The following is a 22,714-nucleotide window of genomic DNA, read 5'->3' on the forward strand; positions in this document are numbered from 1 at the left end:
AGTCTCACCACTTAATTACTCGTGTATTTAGTAAATTTATTTTGTTACTTTATGTTTGATGGTAATATAGTTCTACAAACAGGAGCGGAGCTCCTTGGGAGTTGGACTAGAAAACTTTTGTCACGAACCATATATTTGTATTAAAATTTTTGTCGAATATGTACAAATTATTAATTAAGAACCCAAGAACTTTAAAGAATTAGAACTCGAATTCACAAACTTCGAATCACCTCACTCTTACAAAGTCAAATACAACATATATCCATATGAAGATGCTAAAAAATAAAGGGCTGTTTGGTCCAAGGACCAATGAATTATTAATAGATATTTTTAATGGATTCCTTAAAAGTTCTTCTTTTAATTAGAGCGTTTTGGTCCAAGGACCAATGAATTATGAATAGATATTTTTAATGGATGCCTTAAAAGTTCTTCTTTTGATTAGAGCGTTTTAAGTCCTTTCAGTATCTCCTAAAATAACCCTATTAAATTCTTGCATCTTGTAATTTAAGGTAATCTTAGTTGCTAAACCACTTGTCGAGGAGTTTATATACTGTATGTGCAACGAATTGAACCTTTGAGAGGACGTGAACATGGAATAAACCCATTTCCTAACTATTGCTACAAACTTTTGGAATGATTATGAAAAATAGTTTTCAAGGTTACAAAACGTAAAGCCATAATTTTTTAATGTGGAATGATGTTCAATTATTTAAAGGTAAACTATAACATTGATAATTTAAGAAGTCCACCTTTGATTACTCCTTGTATCCACATGGCATCATCTTCTAATAAAAACTGCACAAACACTAATTACAACAACTACAACAATGTCTTCTCATACAATAAACATACGTATCCCTACATTATTGCAAATCTAGGAATATTATTTACAGTAGAAATATAAGAATATAATCTTCAAGTAGATTTAATAGGTCATTGAGAAATGTAAATAAATTCTATGTTATCTCGCAACTAAACCTGTTCAGCCATGTCTAATTGTTTGGTTTAAGGCATGCCTGCTACTTTGTGAAAACTATATCCAATGATGGAAAACTAGGAAGAAGACACCTAACTAGTAGTAGCTCAGGCCAGATTAATCCCATACAAAGGTAAGCCAGGGCGTAATAGACAGCAATAAAATCACAACCCACATCATAACTTTGAAATCAACAACCAAAGTCTCGTTTCATAGTTCTTTCAACAACAGTTAAGTAATGTAGAAAGGTTACCTCGTAAAGACAAAGTTATTACAAAACAGACTAGCCAAAACATCAATAATCAAGATTCACTTATCTATAGTATGTGACAAGTGAGGCTTGCTCTAGTGGTTCACCACCTCCACCATCAACCAGTATCTACTGTATCAACACTTGTTTCTCTCTATTCACTTCAACTTTCAAAAGATCTCAGCTTAAGATGATCATGGTGATCTGACTAAAGAGTCCAGAAGATCAAACAGGATTGTTATATGGAACCTTATTAAGGTCAAAGACAACTTCTGCTTCAGGTGATGCACGCCAACAATTTGCAAGCTCATCAAGTCTTTTGTCTATTCTCCATATATCTTCTATCCAGGACTCGATTAGCATTCTCTTCAGCACCTGAGACTTGGATAAAAGAAGCTTGATAAACTGCATCTCTGGGATTGAGCCTATTACGAATAGCTTAACTTCTATGAGGTGAGGAAAAGTCAAGTCTGAGCAACCTTCCACTTCTAGACATTCTAGAGCGGGAACATCAACACAACAATATTTCACCTAAGAAAGATTAACAGAAAGACATCTTTTTTAACATAGGGAGCATCTAAAGAGCGAGAAAATAAGAAAGTCACTAACTAACAAACGAGAAAAAACCAGAGTCAAATAATTATAAGAACCTCAATTTCCAGATATTGTAATTATGGGAAGCTTCTTAGCAAGCAAAGTCCACACAAGACCACATCTACTTCATCAAAACCAATACATAGGCATAGCCGTTTCACACAGATAAGATCAAAGGGAAGCCTCTTTGGTACGCCACCTTCAGCGAAGACCTAAGAATAAAATGCTAAAAATCTTAATCATGCCACAAAATGGATACATCTATGGAAGTCATCAAATTGAAGTCGTGAAGCAGCATTTACATTTACCTTGATATTATCGGAACTCAAGTCGAGATGCTCGAGAGAATTGCAAGATTCGAAAAATGTGGCAATATCGCATATTCTTGAGTTCTCTGAAGGTTCGTCACTTGTCAAAAAAAGTTTCTCAAGAAGAGGGACATTTACTAAAGAAATAGATCTTATACTGCTTGTATAGTCTAAGAATCTCAGCTTGGGAGTATTAATTTGAATGTGATCTGAAATATCTAAGACCGGAGCATTAACCAGCGCCAAATGCTCGAGAAACTGGGCATGACCGATTAAACTTTCAAGAGATTTGGAAGAAATTGTGACGTTGTATAGTTCCAGCCTAATTAACCTATCAAATCCTGTGAAGTCAGGTGGAGGAAGTATTAAACAATATTGGAGAGTCAGATGCTTCATCTGCAAACATGTGAAAAATGAAAGCGGCAATTTGTACAGGTTCGTCGATGTGAGGTTAAGAACAAGATGGTTAATGCCATTTTTAGAAAGGAAATGTAAAGTTGTCAATCTTGGGACCACTTTCCAAATAAGGAGGATCCAGGGAAAACTTAGTAATCGGTCTGGTGACAAAGTTCAAAATGTGGTACATAACATTTACCAATTTAGTTGTAGGATATTCTTTATCCTTTTCTGATTTCCAAAGACTACGATCAAGAGTCAATGCCTGGAGTCTGCACCAGTTGTACCTCCATTTCTTTGATAAAATGCTTGTCCGGACAGCATCTTGTAAAGGTAAAAACATCAGAATGGCATTGATTACATCCTCAGGAAGGTTGCTGAGAACATTGGGGCAATGATTTTTTTTGCCCGTAGGAGGCATCAGTCAACAACAATCACCAAAAAGAATCTGGAGAAAGTAGGAAAAAAATACAAAAGATAACTAATCACGTCGTCAAATCAATACACCACAATTGCAAGAAGAAAAGCAAGGATGTATGACTTGCATTTTTTACGCCAAGAACACCTTCCATCAATACTTCTTGAATAAAATGAAGAAACAGCAACGAGAATTAAATTACCTGTTGCTTCGAAAAAACATATGAAATGAGATTGATCATTGCTACAGAATAAAAAGACCTTCCCAGTAACAGGTCATTATAACTGATGCAATTAGCTTAATTACTAGCTGTTTCGAGATTTTGGCTAGATATATGACATCAAATTTGCATGGCCCATATAATCTTAGTGGCTTTAAGCCCACAATTTGAAAACTCTCAAATTGCTGGGAAAGTCAGCAATTGAAAACAATGGGAACTGAAAATAATGTCACATTTAACATTACTAAGTGATACTTCAAATAATTATAGAACCTAGCGAAGATGCTCTGTGCATCGGGCTACATCCCACCCCTTCAGGGTGTGGCTCTTCCCCGTACTGACGTGAACGCGTGATGCTTTGTGCATCAGGCTGTCCTTTATACATGACAGACATGAGAATCTTAGGAAAAACACACACCCGAACTATGGTTTTTCCACGAGTTTCACACCCCAACTATCGGTTGTTCCCTTTTCTTATCTGAACTATCACCATCTATGTATGAAAAGTTGAAAACACATTTCAACTATTACCTGTTCCCTTTTCCTACCTCCTACCTGAAAACCCTAAACCCTATCAGGTAGGAAAATAGATCAGCTGATAGTTGAGGTGTGCTTTAATATACATATTGTTTTTTTAATTTTTAACTTTCTTTAATTACATTGGGGGTGGGGAAGGAGAAATGAGAGAGGAGATTACGAGATGAGAATCGAACCCTCATCAACAAGGTAAAAGTTCAGGTAGCTAAACAACTGAGCTACTAAGATCCCCTCTGTTTTAATATATAAATGGTGATAATTCAGGTAGGAAAAGAAAACAACTAATAGTTGGAGTGTGAAACTCTCGAAAAAATGATAGTTAAGTGTTTTTTTTACCATTAATTCATTTGGATACATTAAAGAAAATAGTTTATACCATTATTTTAAGGCTCAGTGAACCTTATTTCCTTTACAAGTGTGGAGCAGAAAACCAGTTCAATCACAATCACATAATCAATGAATATATAATGCACAGTATTCACTTAATATTTAATTCTCAAAAACAAAACCAATAAAATATCAAAACTAATTTTACTGTCTAAAACAAAATAGAAAGGAACTTACAGTTGCTGAGAATGTATGGTTTAGCAGAAGCAGCAAAACAGCATTTCTCAGTCTTGGCACATTTTGGAATTAGGGATTTACACGCCCATTAAGAAAATATTTATAAGGATAGTATTTTGATTATCTTACCCTCTTAACATTTTCACGATGTTCTCTTCAATAAATATTTACTCCATTAATGATAAAATTAAATATTGGTGCGTGAACTCATAAAATCAATCCATTGATGTAATTAATACAAGGGTAAAATAAAAAAATTATTTAATTTTATCTTGGGTTAAATAGAAGAGATAAGGCACTAGTACCCCTCATCTTTGACCAAAATTGGTACGACACGCCTTGCGTTTCCCCGATCCTATTACCCCCTAAACTATAATTTTTCCTTATTTCTTTGCAACCTTAATGCTGACATGGCATACATAACGTATGACACGTGCTTCACATACTTTTTTTGCTTTAAATCTTTTTTTTCTTGTTTTTTTGCCCCATTAAAATCCCTTTTTTCTTTTTTCCTATTATCTCAATCCTTTTTCATCTCCAAGAAAATCAATGTTCAGGTCCTCCCTTGTGCGTGTGACAAGAGGTGTAGAAGATGGAGGAGACTAATTGATTAGATGTATTTAATTGTGTAATGTCCAATCAAAAAATGACACTTGTACCTGTTAATTAATTTTGAAATTATTTTCGTAACTTTCATTTTGCCACTCTCTATGCCACGTCAGCACTTAGGGTGTTGTTTATTACACTTTAAAATAGTTTAGGGGGTAATAGGATTTCGGAAAAGGTAAAGTGTGTCGTAACAACTTTGGTCAAAGTTGAGCAGGGTTGATTGCACAAATATTTTGAGACGGATGAAGTACGATTTAATACTCCGTTTGTCCAATTTATGTAATACACATTCTTGTGTAGTCTGTATCTAAAAGAATAATATATTTCTATATTTAGAAATAATTTAACTTAAAACTTTCATTTTTTCTATAATGAAATAATTTATAGCCCCACATATATATATGGCTTGTTTTAGATCATAAGTTTCAAAATCTTTTTTTTTTTTTTTTTTTTTGTAAACTCCATGCCTAAGTCAAATTATATTACATAAATTGGGATGGAAAGAGTAGCACTTTGGTCCATTAGTTATTGATAAATTCTAATTTTAATTCCAAGTATATTTGACTAAGCATATTAAAATCTTCAGTTAAATAAGTTGTACACTTTTGATCTCTTTACTTGTGACTAAGCATGTTTTATTCTGGAAAGATTTGTCTCGTTGGGTTCTAGATGCCATGATTTTCCATTTTCACTTTATGTATACACTTTGCCCTGATTCTTTCTTCGTCATTCTTGCACCATTTGATATACTTTCCTTTTCTTATCTCAGGTGTTGCTATAGGATTCTTGAATTCCCCTTGGCTCCCAAAAGTCAACTCTAGAGCTAATATTGGATTATCCCCATCACTCTTTGAATTGAATTGAAGGGCAGCTTTGGCGTAACTGGTAAAATTGCTATCAAGTGACCAGGAGGTCACGAGTTTGAGCCATCGAAACAGCCTCTTGCCGAAATGCAGGATAAGACTGCGTACAATAGATCAGCGTCCGGCCCTTCGCCGAACTCCGCGCATAGCGAGAGCTTAATGTAACACTGCCTTTTTTAGTGCTTAGATTGAATTGAAGATACTTATATAACTCTTAGTTTTAGAATCACTATGCAAACTCCTTATACCAATAGAATCACAACAATCAGAATCCCTTCTATAGCTGTGATCTTTCTCTTTACATCAACACTAAGAAGCTCTCTCTCATCCATGATCCACTGTTTTGTCTTTCCATGGTTATTGACTAACTCATCATCAAATAAGTCAGCCTCCATGTCACTAAAATCGTCACCACATGAATTTTCATGTACAAATTATTCTCTCATTGTCTTCGATGATTGTTTGACTTGGGGTATCCCTATTGTCCATTTTAAAATAAGAGTCCAGGTGCTTGAAGTAAAATCTCATTCACATCGTCTCTATTCAAATTGAAATGGATAGAGTATATACATTTTATTTCAAAAAACAGTAAAGTTTTTAAGTCATATATTATATCAAAAATTAAGTAGTTCAACACTCATACTCCGCCAATTAAATGAAACTAAAGAGGTAATATATACAACAAATTCTTTCTTTGCTTCTTTATGTTAAGCCCTTTTCTTAAGGTTCTTCTGCCGTTCCATCTGTCCATCATACCTCATATATCTAGTGAATTGCACAGATTTGCAATTCAAAAGGAAAAACAAAAAGAACATATACCAGAATAAAAGGATCTTGTGCTTTTTTGTTTTTGGTTTAATCAATGATATCTTGAAAGCAAAGTGTCTGAAGAAGAAATGTGTCTGCACTAAAATGTTTAGTTCAACATAAGGCAAAATATAGACAACTTAGACATAACTGTATCATAAATCAAATTGAGCGAATACAGTATGTACGTGTGATTCCTTTTGGATCTTGAGTCCTTGCATGTTGCAGATTTTAATCAGAGTTGTGAAGGTTTTTCTCACTCTTACCAAACTGTTACTGTAGAACGGCTCTACTTCACTATACTACAACAATCAACAACAACATACCCAGTGTAAGCAGACCTTACCCCTACCTCATGGAGATAGAAAGGTTGTTCCCCAAAGACCCTCGGCTCAAGTAACGCGTAACAAAGCAGTTTGAAACAGAAAAAACATAAGCAAATAGGCACAACAATTAATAGAAAGAGTGTAACATAACATTCATAGCAAAATAATGTGCTAACCGAAGCACAAGAAACTACGGGTAGAAATAGTAATCGAAGGACAAGAAACTACAAGAATAGCGCTCAAACTAACTACCCACCAAGCCTATTCTGCAGGAGAGCGATACAACAATCAAAGTACCTTCTAACCTTCTATCCTAATCCGCGACCTCCATATCTTCCTATCTACTTCACTATAATGATACAATAAAAGATCAGCTCCTTTTCTCAACAACTGCCTGGTCCACGTCAATGTGCGGTAGCAAGTCCCGGATTGAGTTTGAGTGGCGATAAAACTCTGCTACGACTTCTTCACACTGACGGCCCAATTCTTGGCATTTAGATGCTCCAGATTCCTTTACTGAGTTAATTTTTTCAGTTATTGCATCTGCCTCTACAAGCACACCTTCCAAGTCATTTTGCCTTGCTTCAAGACCATGCCTCTTTGATTCCACTTCCGTCTTTACATTTTTCAATTCTTTGGCAGCCTCCTCATAACTAAGATCTCTTTCTTTCTCTAATTGCTTCCTTAATTCTTCCAATTGGTCCACTTTTCCTTGCCTTTCAACTAGTTTAGCGTCAAGGGTTTTTTCCAGTACTTCCTCGTCACTCAGCTTTAGTTTGAGAACCTTAACATCTTTCTCAATAGATTTAGTTGAATTAACCTGTTCCTGTATAGCCTGCATCTGATTGAAGTTCTTGGACATTTTCTTGTGAGCCTTCGTATAAACCTCAAGAATTGCAGTTTTATTTTGAAAAGACTGCATTGCTGCTCTTTCAGCATTCCTTGTCTCAGCTTGAAATGATTTCTTTTCCTCCAGTGCTCTCTGAAGCTTATCCGGTGATTGGACAATCTTAGAACGTAAATTGGCATTGTCCTGAACAGCTTGTACCAATGCAAAGTCTGCATTAGAAATCTTCTCATCCATCTCTTTAGCCCTCTCCTTAAGTTTTTTTATTGAGGCCTTCAAGGACATTTGGTGATTGTTAAGACCAGAAATTGTTTGCCTCAGTTCCTTAACACTAGAATCTATTTCTTGAACCAGAGGCATCTCCCTTTCTCTTGATTCATTTTGTTCTTCAATCTCTTCATTTAACTGAGATATTCTATCCTCCAAAGCTAGCCGTTGATCATCAATGAGAGTCAAATCATCCACAATCGGTCTTATAGCATTTAATTTAGTGTCCCTGTGAAGACAAAAATTGAGGATGGCTCCGACAAAAAACCTGGTGCGATCAGGCTCAGGCTTGATCAAATCCCTGAGAGTAAATATCTCAGGACAATCCAAAGCTGACAACATCTCCCTTATCTTATGAAACAAATTCATGACCCGAAAAGAGTCAACATGAAGATCCGGGTTCTCAAGATGCTCCAGAGCTGAAAAATCCACCTGGTCATGATCATCCTGGAGAGTGTTGATATGGAGAAGAATGCTGGAGTAGAGGTTGGTGACAAAGTCAGCAGTGGGTTTGAGGAGATCTTCGTCGTTGACAGAGGCTATTTGAAATTCGGCTAATACAGCGATGATGTCTTGTCGGGGGAGTGTTGGGTAATCAAATCTCGACATGTTTCCCAATGGAAATTGTGGAGAGCGGTCAGAGGGAGAGTGCCTTGTTTACTTGTTTTGCAAATGCAAGGAAGCAGAGGAATATCAGCAGGGTTCCATTAGAGTATCACACTGCACAGAAATAAACTTCTCAACTCACATTGATAGCCATAATGAAACAAAGATTTGTCAAATATTTGGTGATTCTTACTCAACCAGACAGCTTAGTACTGCTTCAGCTAGATTCGACATCAAACAAGCAAACTTACTACTCCCTCCGTCCCAATTTATGTGACACTCTTTCCTTTTTAGTCCGTCAAAAAAATTGACACTTTTTAATGTTTAGTAACAATTTAAGTTTAAAATAAGTATTTTGCCCCTGAATCAGATGATTTATAGCCACACAAATATCTATGGCTTGTTTTGGACCACAAGCTTCAAACGTCTTCCTTCATTTCTTAAACTCCGTGCCCAATCAAACACCATCACATAAAGTGGGACGGAGGGAGTACTTATTTCTATAAAGCCTAATTAAGCTTATAATATTTACTCTCACATTTGCATGACTGAGTTTGCCTGGCCAGTCTAAACGCAACAAAAATGAAATCGTTGCAAACCGGAAAAAAATATATGTTAGCTGATTAGCTGCAAGCCAGCATTCCCGTTAGTTCATGAATTGATAACAAAGACTTTATGGCAAATATTGTTGAAAGTTAAGGTAAGGTCTGCGTACATCCTACCCTCCCCAAACCCCACTCGTGAATTTACACTGGGTAAGTTGTTGTTCTTGTTGTTGTTGTATTGTTGAAAGTTGAAACATACAAAACAAAAGAAAACATAACACAATGGGTGTGTTCGGTATGGAGGAAAACATTTTCCAACTTACTCATGTTCGGCTAAAATTTTTGGAAAACATTTTCTTAAAGAAAAACAAGTTCCTTAAATATGAGAAAAATGATTTCCCTAATGAAAGTAGGTAAAACAAGTCCCACAAGTGTTAATCCACATTGATTGTCACCTCCTCACCCTCGAACTCACCTCATCTTCACCGCCACCCCTACCTCCACCACCCACCCCACCTAACCCCACCTACCTCACCCCACCACCTTCACCCCAACCCCTACCCCCCACCGCCCATAGTTTTTGTCTAGATTATATACAAATGCTTTTGGGATAATATTTTTTGCTAGCGTACCGAACATAAAAAAAAAATAAGTAAGAAACCACTTATTTTCCTGGAAAACATTTTCCTTCGTACCGAACACACCCAATGACACAGTTATAGCTGCAAGCCAGCATTTCATTCAGTTCATGAATTGATAACAAAGACTTGATGGCATATATTGTTGAAAGTTGAAACATACAAACAAAAAGAAAACATTATAACACAATGAAATAGTAGTTATTATCAAAACAGACAAGTGAAAATATCGATCCACCCTCATATTTTCAATCAAAGTATACAAAAGAAAAAATATCAAAACTACTTTTTTTACTTTCTAAAAAGTAAAAATAGAGGAAGAAGGGAACTTACAGTCTTTCTCAGTCTTGGGCATATTTTGAAATGAGGGATTTGTTTAAACTCCAATTACTACTTTTTTTTTTTAGAAAGATCACCAAACGACGGCGTTCCCTTGTTTAAAAACAATAGCATTAATAGCATTTTTGGTGCATTAACTATTGATAAATGCTTATTTTAGTTCCTAGTATTATACTCCTTCCGGATCAAAAAAAGTGTCCACTTAGCCGTTTTTTCTTGGGTTAAAAAAGTGTCCATTTATTAAATCAAGAAACAATTAACCTTATCTTTTTAGATTTGCCCCTATTAAGTGTTATGTGATCAAATCCCAATGCCTATTTAATTAGGGGTAGTTTAGTCAATTTACATATATTTTTTTTTGGAGTGAGTAGTTTCTTAAAGGGTGTCCAAATGGCTGAGTGGACTCTTTTTTTGATTCAGACAGAGTATCTGCCTAAGCACATTAAATCATGATTTGTGCACTTTTGATCCATTTGTTAGTAAATATTTATGAAGTTATCACAAATTATTTATTTTTTCATTATTTAATTACTCATGTGTTATATCAAAACTAGTTATACGAGGACCGTGGTAAGCCCGGGCCCAACTCATGATATAAAAGAAGAGTAACTTACATAAAAAGCTATTGTTTGCAGGCGTCTAACATCATGTAGATATAGCTTAGGTATTTACATTTCGTAGCTACTAATTATCAGCTATAATATGTTATCCGTTGTATTCAAATACGTAACTCGGCTGTATCCAAATATATAGTGAGCGAAAATAGGTTGTATTTAATTCTACTTTATTCAATTCACTATATTCAATTCGACTTTATTCAATTCACTGTATTCAATTTGACTATATTCAATTCGATTGTACTCATTCATAGCTAAAATTAGTTGTATGTAAGATAAATGCTTTAAAAACACCTAAACTAAAAATCTCGCATGATAATCAAATTTTCAAATAAATGCATTTTCAATATAAAAAGGCAAAACTTCAATTTATTCCTTTAACATTTCAACTTTTATTGTGCTGGAATTATTTACTTCAAACTCATTTTATGTCTATCTTGAATTAATTATAATTTTAATAATATATTTTATTTTCAATTGTATTAGAAAAGACTCATATTTTCATCTTCTAAATTCATCTAATGCAGCAAAATTTTCAATGATTTCAAGTTTATACTATAATATTTATAAATAATTTTAGAGCCTTTACACAAATTAATCTTTCAAGTACATTAATAGAGTAAAAGAAAATTAATACTATAGCTGCAAATAGTTCTAGGGCAAATCAGTATAAGCGCATATGAGCTCACTAAAGAAGTAAAATTTTGGATGTTTAAAATAGAGAAAATAAATATGGAGTACTATTCGTAAGACCTAATTAATGCTCCGATAGGTAACGAAACTGTAGCTCTAAAGTTGCAAAATTTTTACTAAAATATATAATGACAAATAATGTAAAAATAAATTCCCTCCGTTCTTTTTATTGTCTTTTGTTGACTTGACACTTTCCTTAAAAAACTATTTATTCGGGGTTCGTTTTACTAAATCACTCTTATTAATTATGCTTTGAAAACTTAAGTTTTACTATGAATATTTTATGCTTTTTACTTAATGATAAGAGTAAGATCAAAAAATAATTAAATTTACCTTGATTTGTTAGAATAAACAAGTGAAAAAAAAATTAATAATAAAAAATAATTACAAAAGAAACGAAAGAGTAATCTATTAGGGATAAGAAGAAATCCACAAGGAAATTACTACAGTGTCAACAATACACTAATGACAAAAGCCCAAAAGGACGAAGTAGAAAATGTCTTCACAAAATAAATGAGGGCAACAACCACGTGTAAGAGCTCCATTGGATCAAATTTGATGTGAGGATGACAAAATCTTTTGATTGCCACTTACATAGAGTAGTAAAGTAACTAGACGGCGTATGCCTGTGCTATGCACGAGCCCAACATTTTGGATTATAGCGTATCTATACGTATGTAGTTGTGTTTGGATAGTAATAATATATATATTTTATATTGCTAATAAACATACATAAGTTTGCACTGTTTTTATGCATATATATCTTTAACATGATTAATATAACATTGTAGTTTGTTATCCAAAACTTTATTATATTAGTTTTGTTACTACAAAGTTGGCAAAAATTTATTAATACTTTTTAAAAGAGAAGACCAAATTAGGAAAACTATTTTCCTACTTTTAATAAAACAATAGGAATATTTGTCAAGACAATTGATACTTTGAATTTTAATTCGATTAATTTAAAAGTATAAAGTATTCTATTGTAATGTATGTAGATTGGACCTAAACAATACTTATTATTTTTTATCAAATTTTGATTTGGATAACTCTAATTCAAATTATTAAATTAATTTTACATGTTTAAAACGAAAAACAAAGTAGAAATTTGATTTTCTATTTAAATGAAGAACTACTATTTTTTAATTTTTGGTAATATTATTGGTTTAGCTCATTTTACATGTCATGTATGTACAACGATTTTTTTTTTAAAACGTCAATTAGAATTATAATTAGACTAATTTACCTTATTAATTATTTGATCTCCATTTAATATTATTTTTTCTTTTACGACATTAATCTCTTTTCACATTTATTAAGAGTAAGGAAAAAAATGAAAAAGTAATTAACCCTTCTATCTTATTTTAAAATATAAATATTTTAAGTATATTTATTTTAGTAAACATAACAAATAAATGACATTCTAATAAAGAATACAATGATTTAAATGCTCTAGATTAGATCTCATGCTATCTGAACGAGAAAAGAAATAAAATAGTTCAAAATAAACAAGAAGCGATAATATGGGGGAATCGAATGTTTTTGTTGTATAATAATTTTAGATTTCTTTCGAACAATATGCAAAAGATAGATCAAGCAATTATTTAATGGGGATACTTTGAAAATTAACTTAATATTGTTTGATTTTAATATGGGGTGTCGTTTTTTTTTTTTTTGATATTGCTTGATTTTTGTAATATGGGGTACACTTTTTTTTTTTTTTTTTTTGAGTTTGGAGATGGTGAACTTTTTTTTCCTTTTTTTTTTTTTTTTAATATTGCTTGGTGTTTTTAGTATGGGGCCCACCTTATTTTTTTTAATTTTTTTTTATATTGCTTGTTGTTGGTGGAATAGCAAATACATATGTATAGCATTAGATCATATGTGTATAAGAAAGAAATGTATGGTTTAGTATATTATATAAGAAAAGCAATAATATGGGGTATAATTGACTTAATGGGGATCTTGTAATTCGTGAATATTGTTTGATATTTTAATGCGGGGTGCAGCGTTTTTTTTTTTTGACATTGCTTGTTTTTTTTTAATATGGGATCGACTTTTTTTTTTTTTTTGATATTGCTTGGTTTTTGTAATATGGGGTCCACTTTTTTTTTTACATGAGTTTGGAGATGGTGGGGTCCACTTTTTTTTCTTTTTTTTTAATATTGCTTGGTGTTTTTATTATGGGGCCCACTTTTTATTTTATTTTTTATATTGCTTGGTGTTTTTAGTATGGGGCCACCTTTTTTTTTTTTTTTTTTTTTTAAGAGTGATGACTGACAACGAAGCATGGGTTTGTAGATAGTAGAAATATCGAATAAATAACCCTCCTTAGATTTGATCATATTCTTATTACCTTGAAGTTTTTGAAATCTCTTTTTTTTTTTTTTTAAGATTATTTACTCTTCTATTCTATCTTTTTTCCCTACTGCTTTCCATTAATAATTTTATTTATGAATTCTATCATTGTTATATATATATATATATATATATGTGTGTGTGTGTGTGTTCAAGACATGATTAATATAACATTGTAGTTTGTGCTCCGTATCCAGAACTTTATTATAGTAGTGTTTGCTACGAATACAAAGTTGGCAAAAATTTATTAATACTTTTTAAAAGAGAAGACTTGTTTAAAAGGAAACTATTTTCCTCTATTTAAGATAAAAACAATAGCAATATTTAAGAATCAATTGATACTTTGAATTTTAATTCAATTAATTTAAAGGTGTAAAATATTATATTGTTAATGTATGTAGATTGGACCTAAACAATACTTATTATTTTTTATCAAATTTTGATTTGGATAATTCTAATTCTAATTATTAAATTAATTTTACATGTTTAAAACGAAATAAAATAGAAATTTGATTTTCTATTTAAACGAAGAACTACTATTTTTTAACTTTTGGTAAATATTATTGGTTTAGCTCATTTTACATGTCATGTTGTCTTTTGCACGATTTTTTTAAAGAAACGTCAATTAGAATTATAATTAGACTAATTTACCTTATTAATTATTTGATCTCCATTTAATATTATTTTTTCTTTTACGACATTAATCTCTTTTCACATTTATTAGAGTAAGGAAAAAAATGAAAAAGTAATTAGCTTCTATCTTATTTTAAAATATAAATATTTTAAGTATATTTATTTTAGTAAACATAACAAATAAATGACATTGCGGAATAAAATACGCGAGTTAAATATCTAGATTAGATCTCATGCTAATACAAGAAAAAGAAAAAAAATTGTATGGTTTGCATTTAACCCCTTTTGAAGAAAAGCAATATATGAAGTTGTACAATTTCATTTCCGCGTAATGAGTTGATATCGTGTAATGATAATGAAAAGATTATTGAAATAAGTCTTTTTGATACGAATATTGTTTGATTTTTTAATATGGAGTGCATGTTTTTTTTTTTTGACATTGTTTGTTTTTTTTAATATGGTCCCACTTTTTTTTTAATATTCTTTATTTTTTTAATATGGTCCGTTTTTTTTTAAAAAAATATTCTTAGTGTTTTTAGCATGGGGCCCACTTGATTTTTTTTTTTTTTTTTTTTGGAAGCATGGGTTTAACATGCTTATATAGAGTAGTAATTTGTATTGTTACTTATGCTTGACGATAGTAAGTTCTATCAGTACAGAAAATATAACATACTTTCTACGTGAAGGAACCATAACCAAATAATTTAACTGATTTTAAAATTATTTTAACAATGTTTTCTACATTGTTAGACCAAATTAGCCCTACTATTAAATAGGTTGAATTGTGTCGGTCAAGATGAATTGAATTAATAAATAAGTCGCCAAAATTTGAACTAATTGAGCCGATCATGTTTTAGTAGACTAAACTCGCCACCCTAATCTCAAGTTATCCCAAGTTTTTGGGTTATATTTTTGTTTTCATTTGGTTGGGTAAGACCTTTGTTTTTACGAACCAAAGGACCAAGCCTACTCTTAAATTGAAAATAAAAAAATAAAAAAAAACAAAAAAAAAATAGGGTGAGGATGATAACAAAGGCTCACGCTAACGGGATTTATGAGCTAGCCTCAGCGTGTGTTGTAGACATCATCTATCATCTTTTTCACTCGAACCAAAATAGCCTTCAAATTGCAAACAAAGGTCCCTCTTGAGCCTTGCCATTTTCATTGTTGTCCTAGTCCCCCCCCAAGTCTTATGATGTATAGGCAAATTCACCGACTGAGGATGATAACTAAGGCTATTTATGAGCTAGCCTCGAAAAAATACTTCAGAGAGAACCTTTTCCCAATAGCCAAGAATTCTCTATAGAAACCATTAAATTAAGTGTATACCGGAAAAATCCTGAACTCAAACCCATAAAGATAAATCCTTGATCCACCTCTGGCTAGTCTAGGCTAGACATAGCACGAGTTGAAGATAAGCAAATCAAATAGCTGACATCCACCGTAAAGTGTACCACTGCCTCACAAGTCATCGATAATAAAAAAGAAACTCTTTTTTACTTTTAGCCACAGTCTTAAATGGAACTCATACGACTTTCGTTCTTTTATATTTTGGATTGACCTGTTAGTTGGCTCGAGCTAGAACTGGACTCCGACTGAAATTACACCACCACCAATACCAGCCCTAGCCGGAGGACCAACGATCGAACACCAGTCACCCAAAGCGCTTAGTTTTGTAAACAAAATAACATAAACAAGGCAATACATCAACCACTATGACCAATTTATACTAGCAAGGAAAAAGCTAGACATTGACATGCTTTTCTACTACAGCTTCTTGTTCAATGAAGAACCATTACACGCAGAAGATCAGATGAACAACATTAATCCAGATGGTTTTAAACAAAGCAAGATAGTTTGTGCTACATAAGACTTACCCTTTAACTCCCTTAGTGAGAGTGCTACTTGAAAAATATAAGCATATATACCGCACCATCCTCATACAGATATGCGTGTAATATATAACGCTTGCAGTAATGTATAGGCGAAGAAACAACAGTTCACAAGGCAGCAGAGCAGGAGCCAAGAAAGCCAGCAACTTCCATTGACACCTACCGCACGTTTACAGGTCCAGTGTTTGCTGCTTTCCTGAAGACTCTTACTACTGGCATACCATCACCTTCACCGTTCTGGACCCTCCATGACCGGTCTTTCTTTCTCTGTGTTTTCTTATGTTGTTTATGGTGCGCAGTTGTGGGCTTCTTTTTGCGAGCTTCCTTGTCAGAAGCAAGTCCATTGGCCATATCAAATGTACTCAAATCACTCAGCACATGATCTAGACGTGCATTTTCATCTTCATCATCCTCCTCATCACCATTATCATCGGAATAATCAGAACCAGACATTCTAGGTCCATCAGCATCCTCTGTAACATCTTCGTCGTCCTCTTCACTAGCTTCATCGTCTAATTCTCCTGGAGGCAATTCAAAGTGTGGAAGCTTCCCATCAACATAATCCTTCAACATCTGACGTGTTGCTCTTGTTTCATCAGGCAATCCGCTTGAAGCAACATAACCACGAGAGGCACAGTATGATCTTAAAAGTTCTGCAGCAGTAGGGGGGCGAGACTGTGGCTCATATGGCTTTGGTTTCGGCAGAGATATGTTGTAGACTTCCTCAATAATTTTTCTAGGGACTCGATTTGCCACCACCTGTACTGCCTCTCGATGCTCAGTGATCCGGTCAATTGGCAAAACACCACATGCAATCATCTCATATCTCGAACTTGTAAATGATGGAAACACTAAACCAGGGCAATCACATAGAGTAAGTTTAGGAGAAATCACGAGTGTTTGAAAATGCTTTGTCTTCCCAGGAGTAGATGTCACACCAGCTCGTTTTTCACCTACCAAAGCATTAATGGTTGAACTTTTCCCAACGTTAGGATACCCCACAAACCCCACCATCACACTTCTAGATTGAACATCTGCTGCCAAGTTCTCATCAGCATGAGAAGCTGACCTATTCCTAGTCAAAACTATTTCCTCTGCTGCAGACTGTAAACGGGCCAATAGCTCCTCCCTGCCTAAAATTTTCGTATCAGCATCACCTGCTTCTTGAGAGCTCGTTGGTACTTGTGAAGAACTGAGAGCAGCAGAGGCAGCTTTAGCTGACCAGAACAGAAAAAGGATCCCTTGCTTGTGGAAGTATTCAGCCCATTTCTTTCTGCAGAAGATAAAGCAAGAACCATAAATTGCACATCCAAAAATAAGAAATCTGATGGGAAACAGCAACTGTATTTTCAGCATGCTGACCTAATAGAAATGGGTAAAAGATCTGCTTTGTTAACAAGCAGCATTGTTTTTTTGTGTTGGTCTACTTCGAGTGCATAAGCCTGCAATTTGCCCCCGTCAATGCATAATCATTTTCACAGCTTGTACGATACAGGTAAAACAAGAGACACATCACTAGTGCAAGGGTTTTTGGTATATGTACGAAACCATTAGCTACTTCTTTAAATTTCATTAAGAAAAGTAGTAAAAGAAAAGAAAACAGAATTCAACAGTAGTGCATTAAAAAAATGCACAGCCACATGCGATAATATGAAAAAGATATCAACACATGTCAACATTCTTTCAGTGGCAGTCACAAGAAAATGTGACTATCCAAGTAAACAAATAGAAAATATATCATAGTTGTGGTAACACTCAAAAGGTACTTCAATCTATGGTGAAGCCTTGAAATATTTACCTCAAGATCAGGGCACCGGTAAAAAAGTGGGTCTCGTGCATCAACAACCATTACAAGCTGAGGACAAAGAAACATTAACATAATCAGAAATACTTTTTTGATACAGTAATAAATTTTATTAATGGAGGGCAAAACGCGCCTGAATACAAAGAAAAATAATCAGCAGTACTCCGGAGAGAGATTAAAAAGCACGTCCATAGAAAGAGGGAAATCATCCAATCAGAAAGAATAAGCAACAATCAAGTAGCAGATAGAAACACATTACTCTTTTCCCGATTGAACTAGAAGATCATTGCAAAATCATACTGCATAATCTAAATGGGGGAATATCACTAGCAGGAAGATGCAAAAGAAGTAAATCCTAAGGATCTAATCACGGTCAACTATTATCTGAAGAGCCCAGAATAGACAGGCCTAAGTGAAGTGGTCTGATTCTGCAGTCACGTGTTTAAGCTCTTTGCCTACACAAACTTCTTTTGCGGAGTCAAAATTGTTCAGTAAAGTAAACAGGCAATACTTGATGCTGGAAATTTTCAATAGTTAGCATTGCTAATATTATCCGATAGTTATAGGAAATAGTGGATGCTTCCGAAGTTCGCAGTATCATTATTGCCTATCTAATCCAAAAGATACAATCAACCAATGACTAATATACTGTGGGAATCTAGAAATTGGTGGGAGGGAAATATAAATGAGGAAACTATACAAGAAGTATGAAAGCAACTTATGGCTAAGAATAATTGACTATTGGAATTGAAGCATCTACAGTAGTAAACACTGACGAGTTATAAGGTCCTTACAAGTTTTCATGGCTCAAACATTTGCAGCCAACTACTCAGCCCAATTGAAACAACGTTGACAGAGACAATTTGTTATGGGAAAGTATCTTCAGCACAAGGCTAGAAATGTTACTACATACCAGATTAACAACCAATCTTCAAACTATCTTACCAAGCACTTTCAGGCTTCTTTACAGGAAATCTCACTTTAGTTTAAAATGTTCAACAGAAAGGGAACCTTGAGTTTGAAGAAACAGTTTCTCTCAGCGTTTTAGTCTTACATAATTCGATCAAATAAACTACACGAGAATTAGGTTCTAACTGTTAAACTGCCACAAAAAATATTTATCCTCTTAAGGAATAACATCATAAAGGTACAAATGACCAGAATCTCACCAGATCACTACGCTCAACAACTCTCCAAAGCTGTCTCCAGATATCCAGGTTCTTTTCAAAAGGGGTGAGAACCAGTTTCTCGTTCTCTTCAAGCCTATATAAATTAAAATCTGTTAGAGCAAAAAATGTACATAAACAAAATTCACATGCTAAGCAATAGCCCAATATAAGACGAGAGCCTATTTGAAAGGCTCTCAATGTACTACTGATACATTTTCTGGTCATAACTACATCACACATAAATTTACTATAAAGAGATAGAATTTGCTTTACATACAAACAAACTAGTTTATTTAAGTGCACGTCAAAATAATGGTTGACGAATTAAACTGGGAGGGAAGATACAAATACTCTGAATATATACCAGGCAACTTCCTAGCTTAATCTCTGCTTTGCCTATGTAAAATCCATAGTAACTAACAATTACCTTTACCATTACAAAAAAATACATAGTAACTTTTTTTAATAAGTGAAAATAATCCATAGTAACTAACATTGAATGTAAGCAGTCTCCATAGGAAAATGAATGCAAGATATCTAAAACTGTTAAACATTCATCTAAAATTTACAATGTTCATAGTCCATGCCCCCTTTCCCCAAAAAAAAAGATGAAAGCAACAAAATTCATAAACATGCATTCATCAGTGTAGCATAAGCAGTAAAATGTCTTCTCACAGAACATACCTTGCAAGATTGCGGCGCCAAGCTAGAAAAGATTGTCTTTCATTGGCATCAAGCTCTTCTACTGACATTCTAGTATTCCATGGTGGCCTGGAAAGAAGTACTTCAGAACCTTGGACCAGGACATCAGATAGTGCACTAGATTACTAGGTTAAAAAGGAGAACAATTACCTGCGTGGAACACGAAGACTACTAGCATGTAAAGCCTCCTCTTTCTTCTGCTGCTTCTTTCTCTCTTCAGGTGTCAGATCACTAGTACTAGATCCAGAGTCCCTATTACAAAAAAGTCAGGACACAACCAGCATTAGTGTAAAGGGTATGTAATCTTTCAACACTGTTAGAGAGGAAACTAATACATAGAGTTAGGAAATAAGCAAAAAGCAAAGGGATTAAGATAAGCAAAAAGGCCAGGTCAAAGATGAGAAGTGAAATAGCACAAAAACTGTTTCTCGCAGATAAAGACACTTGTTATAGGATCTCCATGGTCCACACTCCACACTACACTAGAATTTCCTATGGAAATTTAGAAAAGCAAATTTAGTATATTAATGCAACTGTAAACTTCACGGGGTAAACCAAAATTACTGAATCTGAAAAGAGAAGATCATCCAAATGACCAAACTTTTAAAGGGCTGACCATGACACATAATCAGCAAATTTATTGTTTAAATTAGTTTCAACTTCAAAACAGTGCCACTATTCCAGAGACCATAATTATTTTGCTCAGGTAATGTTGACTGATTAGACGAGTTCAAGCAAAACAAATTACAACATAGCAAACCCGCAATAAAACAAGGCGTGGAAACCTTGACTCACAACAGCTTCTGATTGGGATATGATTCACTTCCCCTTCACTGAATATGTAAAACTTAAGAGGATTTCTTTCGGTGTTCATTTCAAACGTGTTACTGCCCCATTTCCTTTCAAATTCACAACTTCATCTACACCAATCAAGTCATTCCTCAAAATAATAACAGGAAAATATAACATTGAATTTTTAGTTTTATGACCAACTTTTAAGTAACAAACTGAGTAAGAAGAATTAACCTAAATAGCCGCCCACCCAACTGCTTAAACTAAAAATAGCCAGCGAATGTGTAATATATGTAACCCATATGCAATATGTGTATAATCGATGTATACCAGCTAGAAAAAGTAACAGTGAATCAGGCTAACTATTTGTCTAAACATCCAAAAGGAAATGTTAATGAAAGGGGGGCCTTACAGATTGACAAGGAGATTAACGGGAGGATTAAGGTCAGAGTAAAGGCGGTGGGCTTCATCTGTCTGTTCAATAACAGCTTCTACATCAGTGACTTCGGTAACAGATTCTAGAACCTTCTTGTTATTGTTCCTAAAAAATCTACCTCTCTCTTTCGATTGCGGTATCATTTGGTTATGGTGCTTTACCAGTGCCCTACCTAACGACGTTTTCTCTCCTTTACGCATTACTGTATTTTTTCCCTTTTTCCCCTTTTCTTTCAATCCAATTAGCCAAAAACACCTAATTTCCTTTTCTTTTTTTTCCTTTTTCCAAAAAACCCTCAAGCATTACAACTCTAAAAAACCTCAAAACAATAACAGAAAAAAAAACATAAATAGCCTCCCACCTAACCGCTTAACCTCAAAATAGCTGGTGACCATATAAATATGTATAACATGTGTATAACCATGTATAATTTATGTATACAAGCTAATAAAAGCAAACAGCAAACCAGGATGGCTATTTGTGTAAATGCCGCCACCCAATCACGTAAACTAAAAATAGCCGACGAATGTAAAATACATGTAATTCATGTACAATATGTGTATAATTCATGTACAATATGTGTATAACCGTGTATAATTAGTGTACAATCTATGTATATAGGCTTTAACAGTAAATAAGGAAGGCTATTTGTGTAAACATCCCAAAAGAAATGTATACTGCCTAGTAAAAGTAAACAGTAAATCAGGATGGCTATTTGTGTAAAGATTAAGGTGCTTACAGATTAACGAGGAGATTAACGGGAGGATTAAGGTCAGAGTAAAGACGGTGAGCTTCATCAGTCTGCTCAATAACAGCTTCTAAATCAGTGACTTCAGTTACAGATTCTAGAACCTTCTTGTTATTGTTTCTAAAGAATCGTCCTTTCTCTTTAGATTGTTGAATCATTTGGTTATGGTGCTTTACCAGTGCCCTACCTAACGTTGTTTTCTCTCCTTTCCCCATTACTGCTCTTTTCTTCTTTTTTTGCCCTTCTGATTATTGAAAAAATGATTGATAAGCAAACCCTAGATTGAAAACTTGACTCTGTATATAAATTTTGGCCCCCGTAGGCGGTGGTGAAATTGGCTGCCTTATATAGAGTGGGGCGGCCAATAGGAGTTGCAGTAGCGGGGAAAAGGAAGGAAGGTAGTTTCAAAGGGATTTTTCTTCCTCTTCTTCTGCGCGTGTGTGGGCTTGTTAATGACAAAAGGTCATTCGACCCTCTAGTAATGAAATGGTTTGAAGGTTAAAATCACTTATTAGAAGGTAAGAATAATTACTCGGCATAGCTACGGCTAACAGGTAATTATTGATAATAATTATTTTTTAATTTATTTATATTTAATCGTTACAGTAATTTTGTAAATTATCCATAGCTATGGTTTGGTTATTGGGCGTGGTTAATTCATGGGTTCGAACCAACTAAACACGTTATTATTTGAGTGTATTTAAATACGTATGTATTTGTTTCATGTGTATCTAATATGTATTTAAGCATGAGTGTCTTG

At 33.9% G+C, this 22,714-nt stretch overlaps 3 protein-coding genes across 5 annotated transcripts; all 3 read right to left on the bottom strand.

Annotated features, from left to right (window-relative positions):
- Window positions 1-1,110: 1,110 nt before the first annotated feature.
- Window positions 1,111-4,336, bottom strand: LOC132065533 (F-box/FBD/LRR-repeat protein At4g26340-like). The gene is made up of 4 exons (XM_059458964.1): window positions 2,724-4,336; window positions 2,129-2,524; window positions 1,877-2,032; window positions 1,111-1,757 (listed from the first exon to the last, which is right to left on the bottom strand). The coding sequence occupies exons 1-3, from the start codon at window positions 2,943-2,945 to the stop codon at window positions 1,898-1,900; spliced, it is 753 nt and encodes a 250-aa protein (XP_059314947.1). The 5' UTR covers window positions 2,946-4,336; the 3' UTR covers window positions 1,111-1,757; window positions 1,877-1,897.
- A 2,639-nt stretch (window positions 4,337-6,975) lies between these two features.
- LOC132065534 (kinetochore protein NUF2 homolog) lies at window positions 6,976-10,210 on the bottom strand. The gene is made up of 2 exons (XM_059458966.1): window positions 10,105-10,210; window positions 6,976-8,702 (listed from the first exon to the last, which is right to left on the bottom strand). Exon 2 carries the CDS (start codon window positions 8,589-8,591, stop codon window positions 7,239-7,241), a length of 1,353 nt encoding a protein of 450 aa, XP_059314949.1. The 5' UTR covers window positions 8,592-8,702; window positions 10,105-10,210; the 3' UTR covers window positions 6,976-7,238.
- Window positions 10,211-16,220: 6,010 nt separating this feature from the next.
- Window positions 16,221-22,402, bottom strand: LOC132065535 (GTPase LSG1-2). Of its 3 annotated transcripts, XM_059458969.1 has the most exons (9): window positions 22,223-22,402; window positions 22,142-22,174; window positions 21,183-21,378; window positions 20,129-20,230; window positions 19,961-20,047; window positions 19,277-19,370; window positions 18,102-18,158; window positions 17,666-17,745; window positions 16,221-17,576 (listed from the first exon to the last, which is right to left on the bottom strand). In XM_059458969.1, exons 2-9 carry the CDS (start codon window positions 22,167-22,169, stop codon window positions 16,463-16,465), a joined length of 1,758 nt encoding a protein of 585 aa, XP_059314952.1. In that variant the 5' UTR covers window positions 22,170-22,174; window positions 22,223-22,402; the 3' UTR covers window positions 16,221-16,462. The 3 variants fall into 3 exon arrangements, with proteins under 3 accessions (XP_059314952.1, XP_059314950.1, XP_059314951.1); XM_059458967.1 differs by lacking the exon at window positions 21,183-21,378 and having other exon boundaries at window positions 21,946-22,174; window positions 22,223-22,401; XM_059458968.1 differs by lacking the exons at window positions 22,142-22,174; window positions 22,223-22,402 and having other exon boundaries at window positions 21,183-21,440.
- Between the last annotated feature and the right edge of the window lie 312 nt (window positions 22,403-22,714).

Source organism: Lycium ferocissimum, chromosome 7 (genome assembly GCF_029784015.1).
Source record: "Lycium ferocissimum isolate CSIRO_LF1 chromosome 7, AGI_CSIRO_Lferr_CH_V1, whole genome shotgun sequence".
Taxonomy (NCBI): Eukaryota; Viridiplantae; Streptophyta; class Magnoliopsida; order Solanales; family Solanaceae; genus Lycium; species Lycium ferocissimum.

Coding starts and splice junctions, on each gene's coding strand:
- LOC132065534 (XM_059458966.1), bottom strand. CDS start 8,591: ATGTCGAGATTTGATTACCCAACACTCCCCCGACAAGACATCATCGCT.
- LOC132065533 (XM_059458964.1), bottom strand. CDS start 2,945: ATGCCTCCTACGGGCAAAAAAAATCATTGCCCCAATGTTCTCAGCAAC. Junction 2,525..2,723: donor AATATCCTACAACTAAATTG/GTAAATGTTATG, acceptor ACATGTTTGCAG/ATGAAGCATCTGACTCTCCA. Junction 2,033..2,128: donor TGAGTTCCGATAATATCAAG/GTAAATGTAAAT, acceptor TTTTATTCTTAG/GTCTTCGCTGAAGGTGGCGT.
- LOC132065535 (XM_059458969.1), bottom strand. CDS start 22,169: ATGGGGAAAGGAGAGAAAACAACGTTAG. Junction 21,379..22,141: donor AGGAGAGAAAACAACGTTAG/GTAGGGCACTGG, acceptor AAACGTCGTTAG/GTAGGGCACTGGTAAAGCAC. Junction 20,231..21,182: donor GTTAATCTCCTTGTCAATCT/GTAAGGCCCCCC, acceptor TTTTTGTAATAG/GGACTCTGGATCTAGTACTA.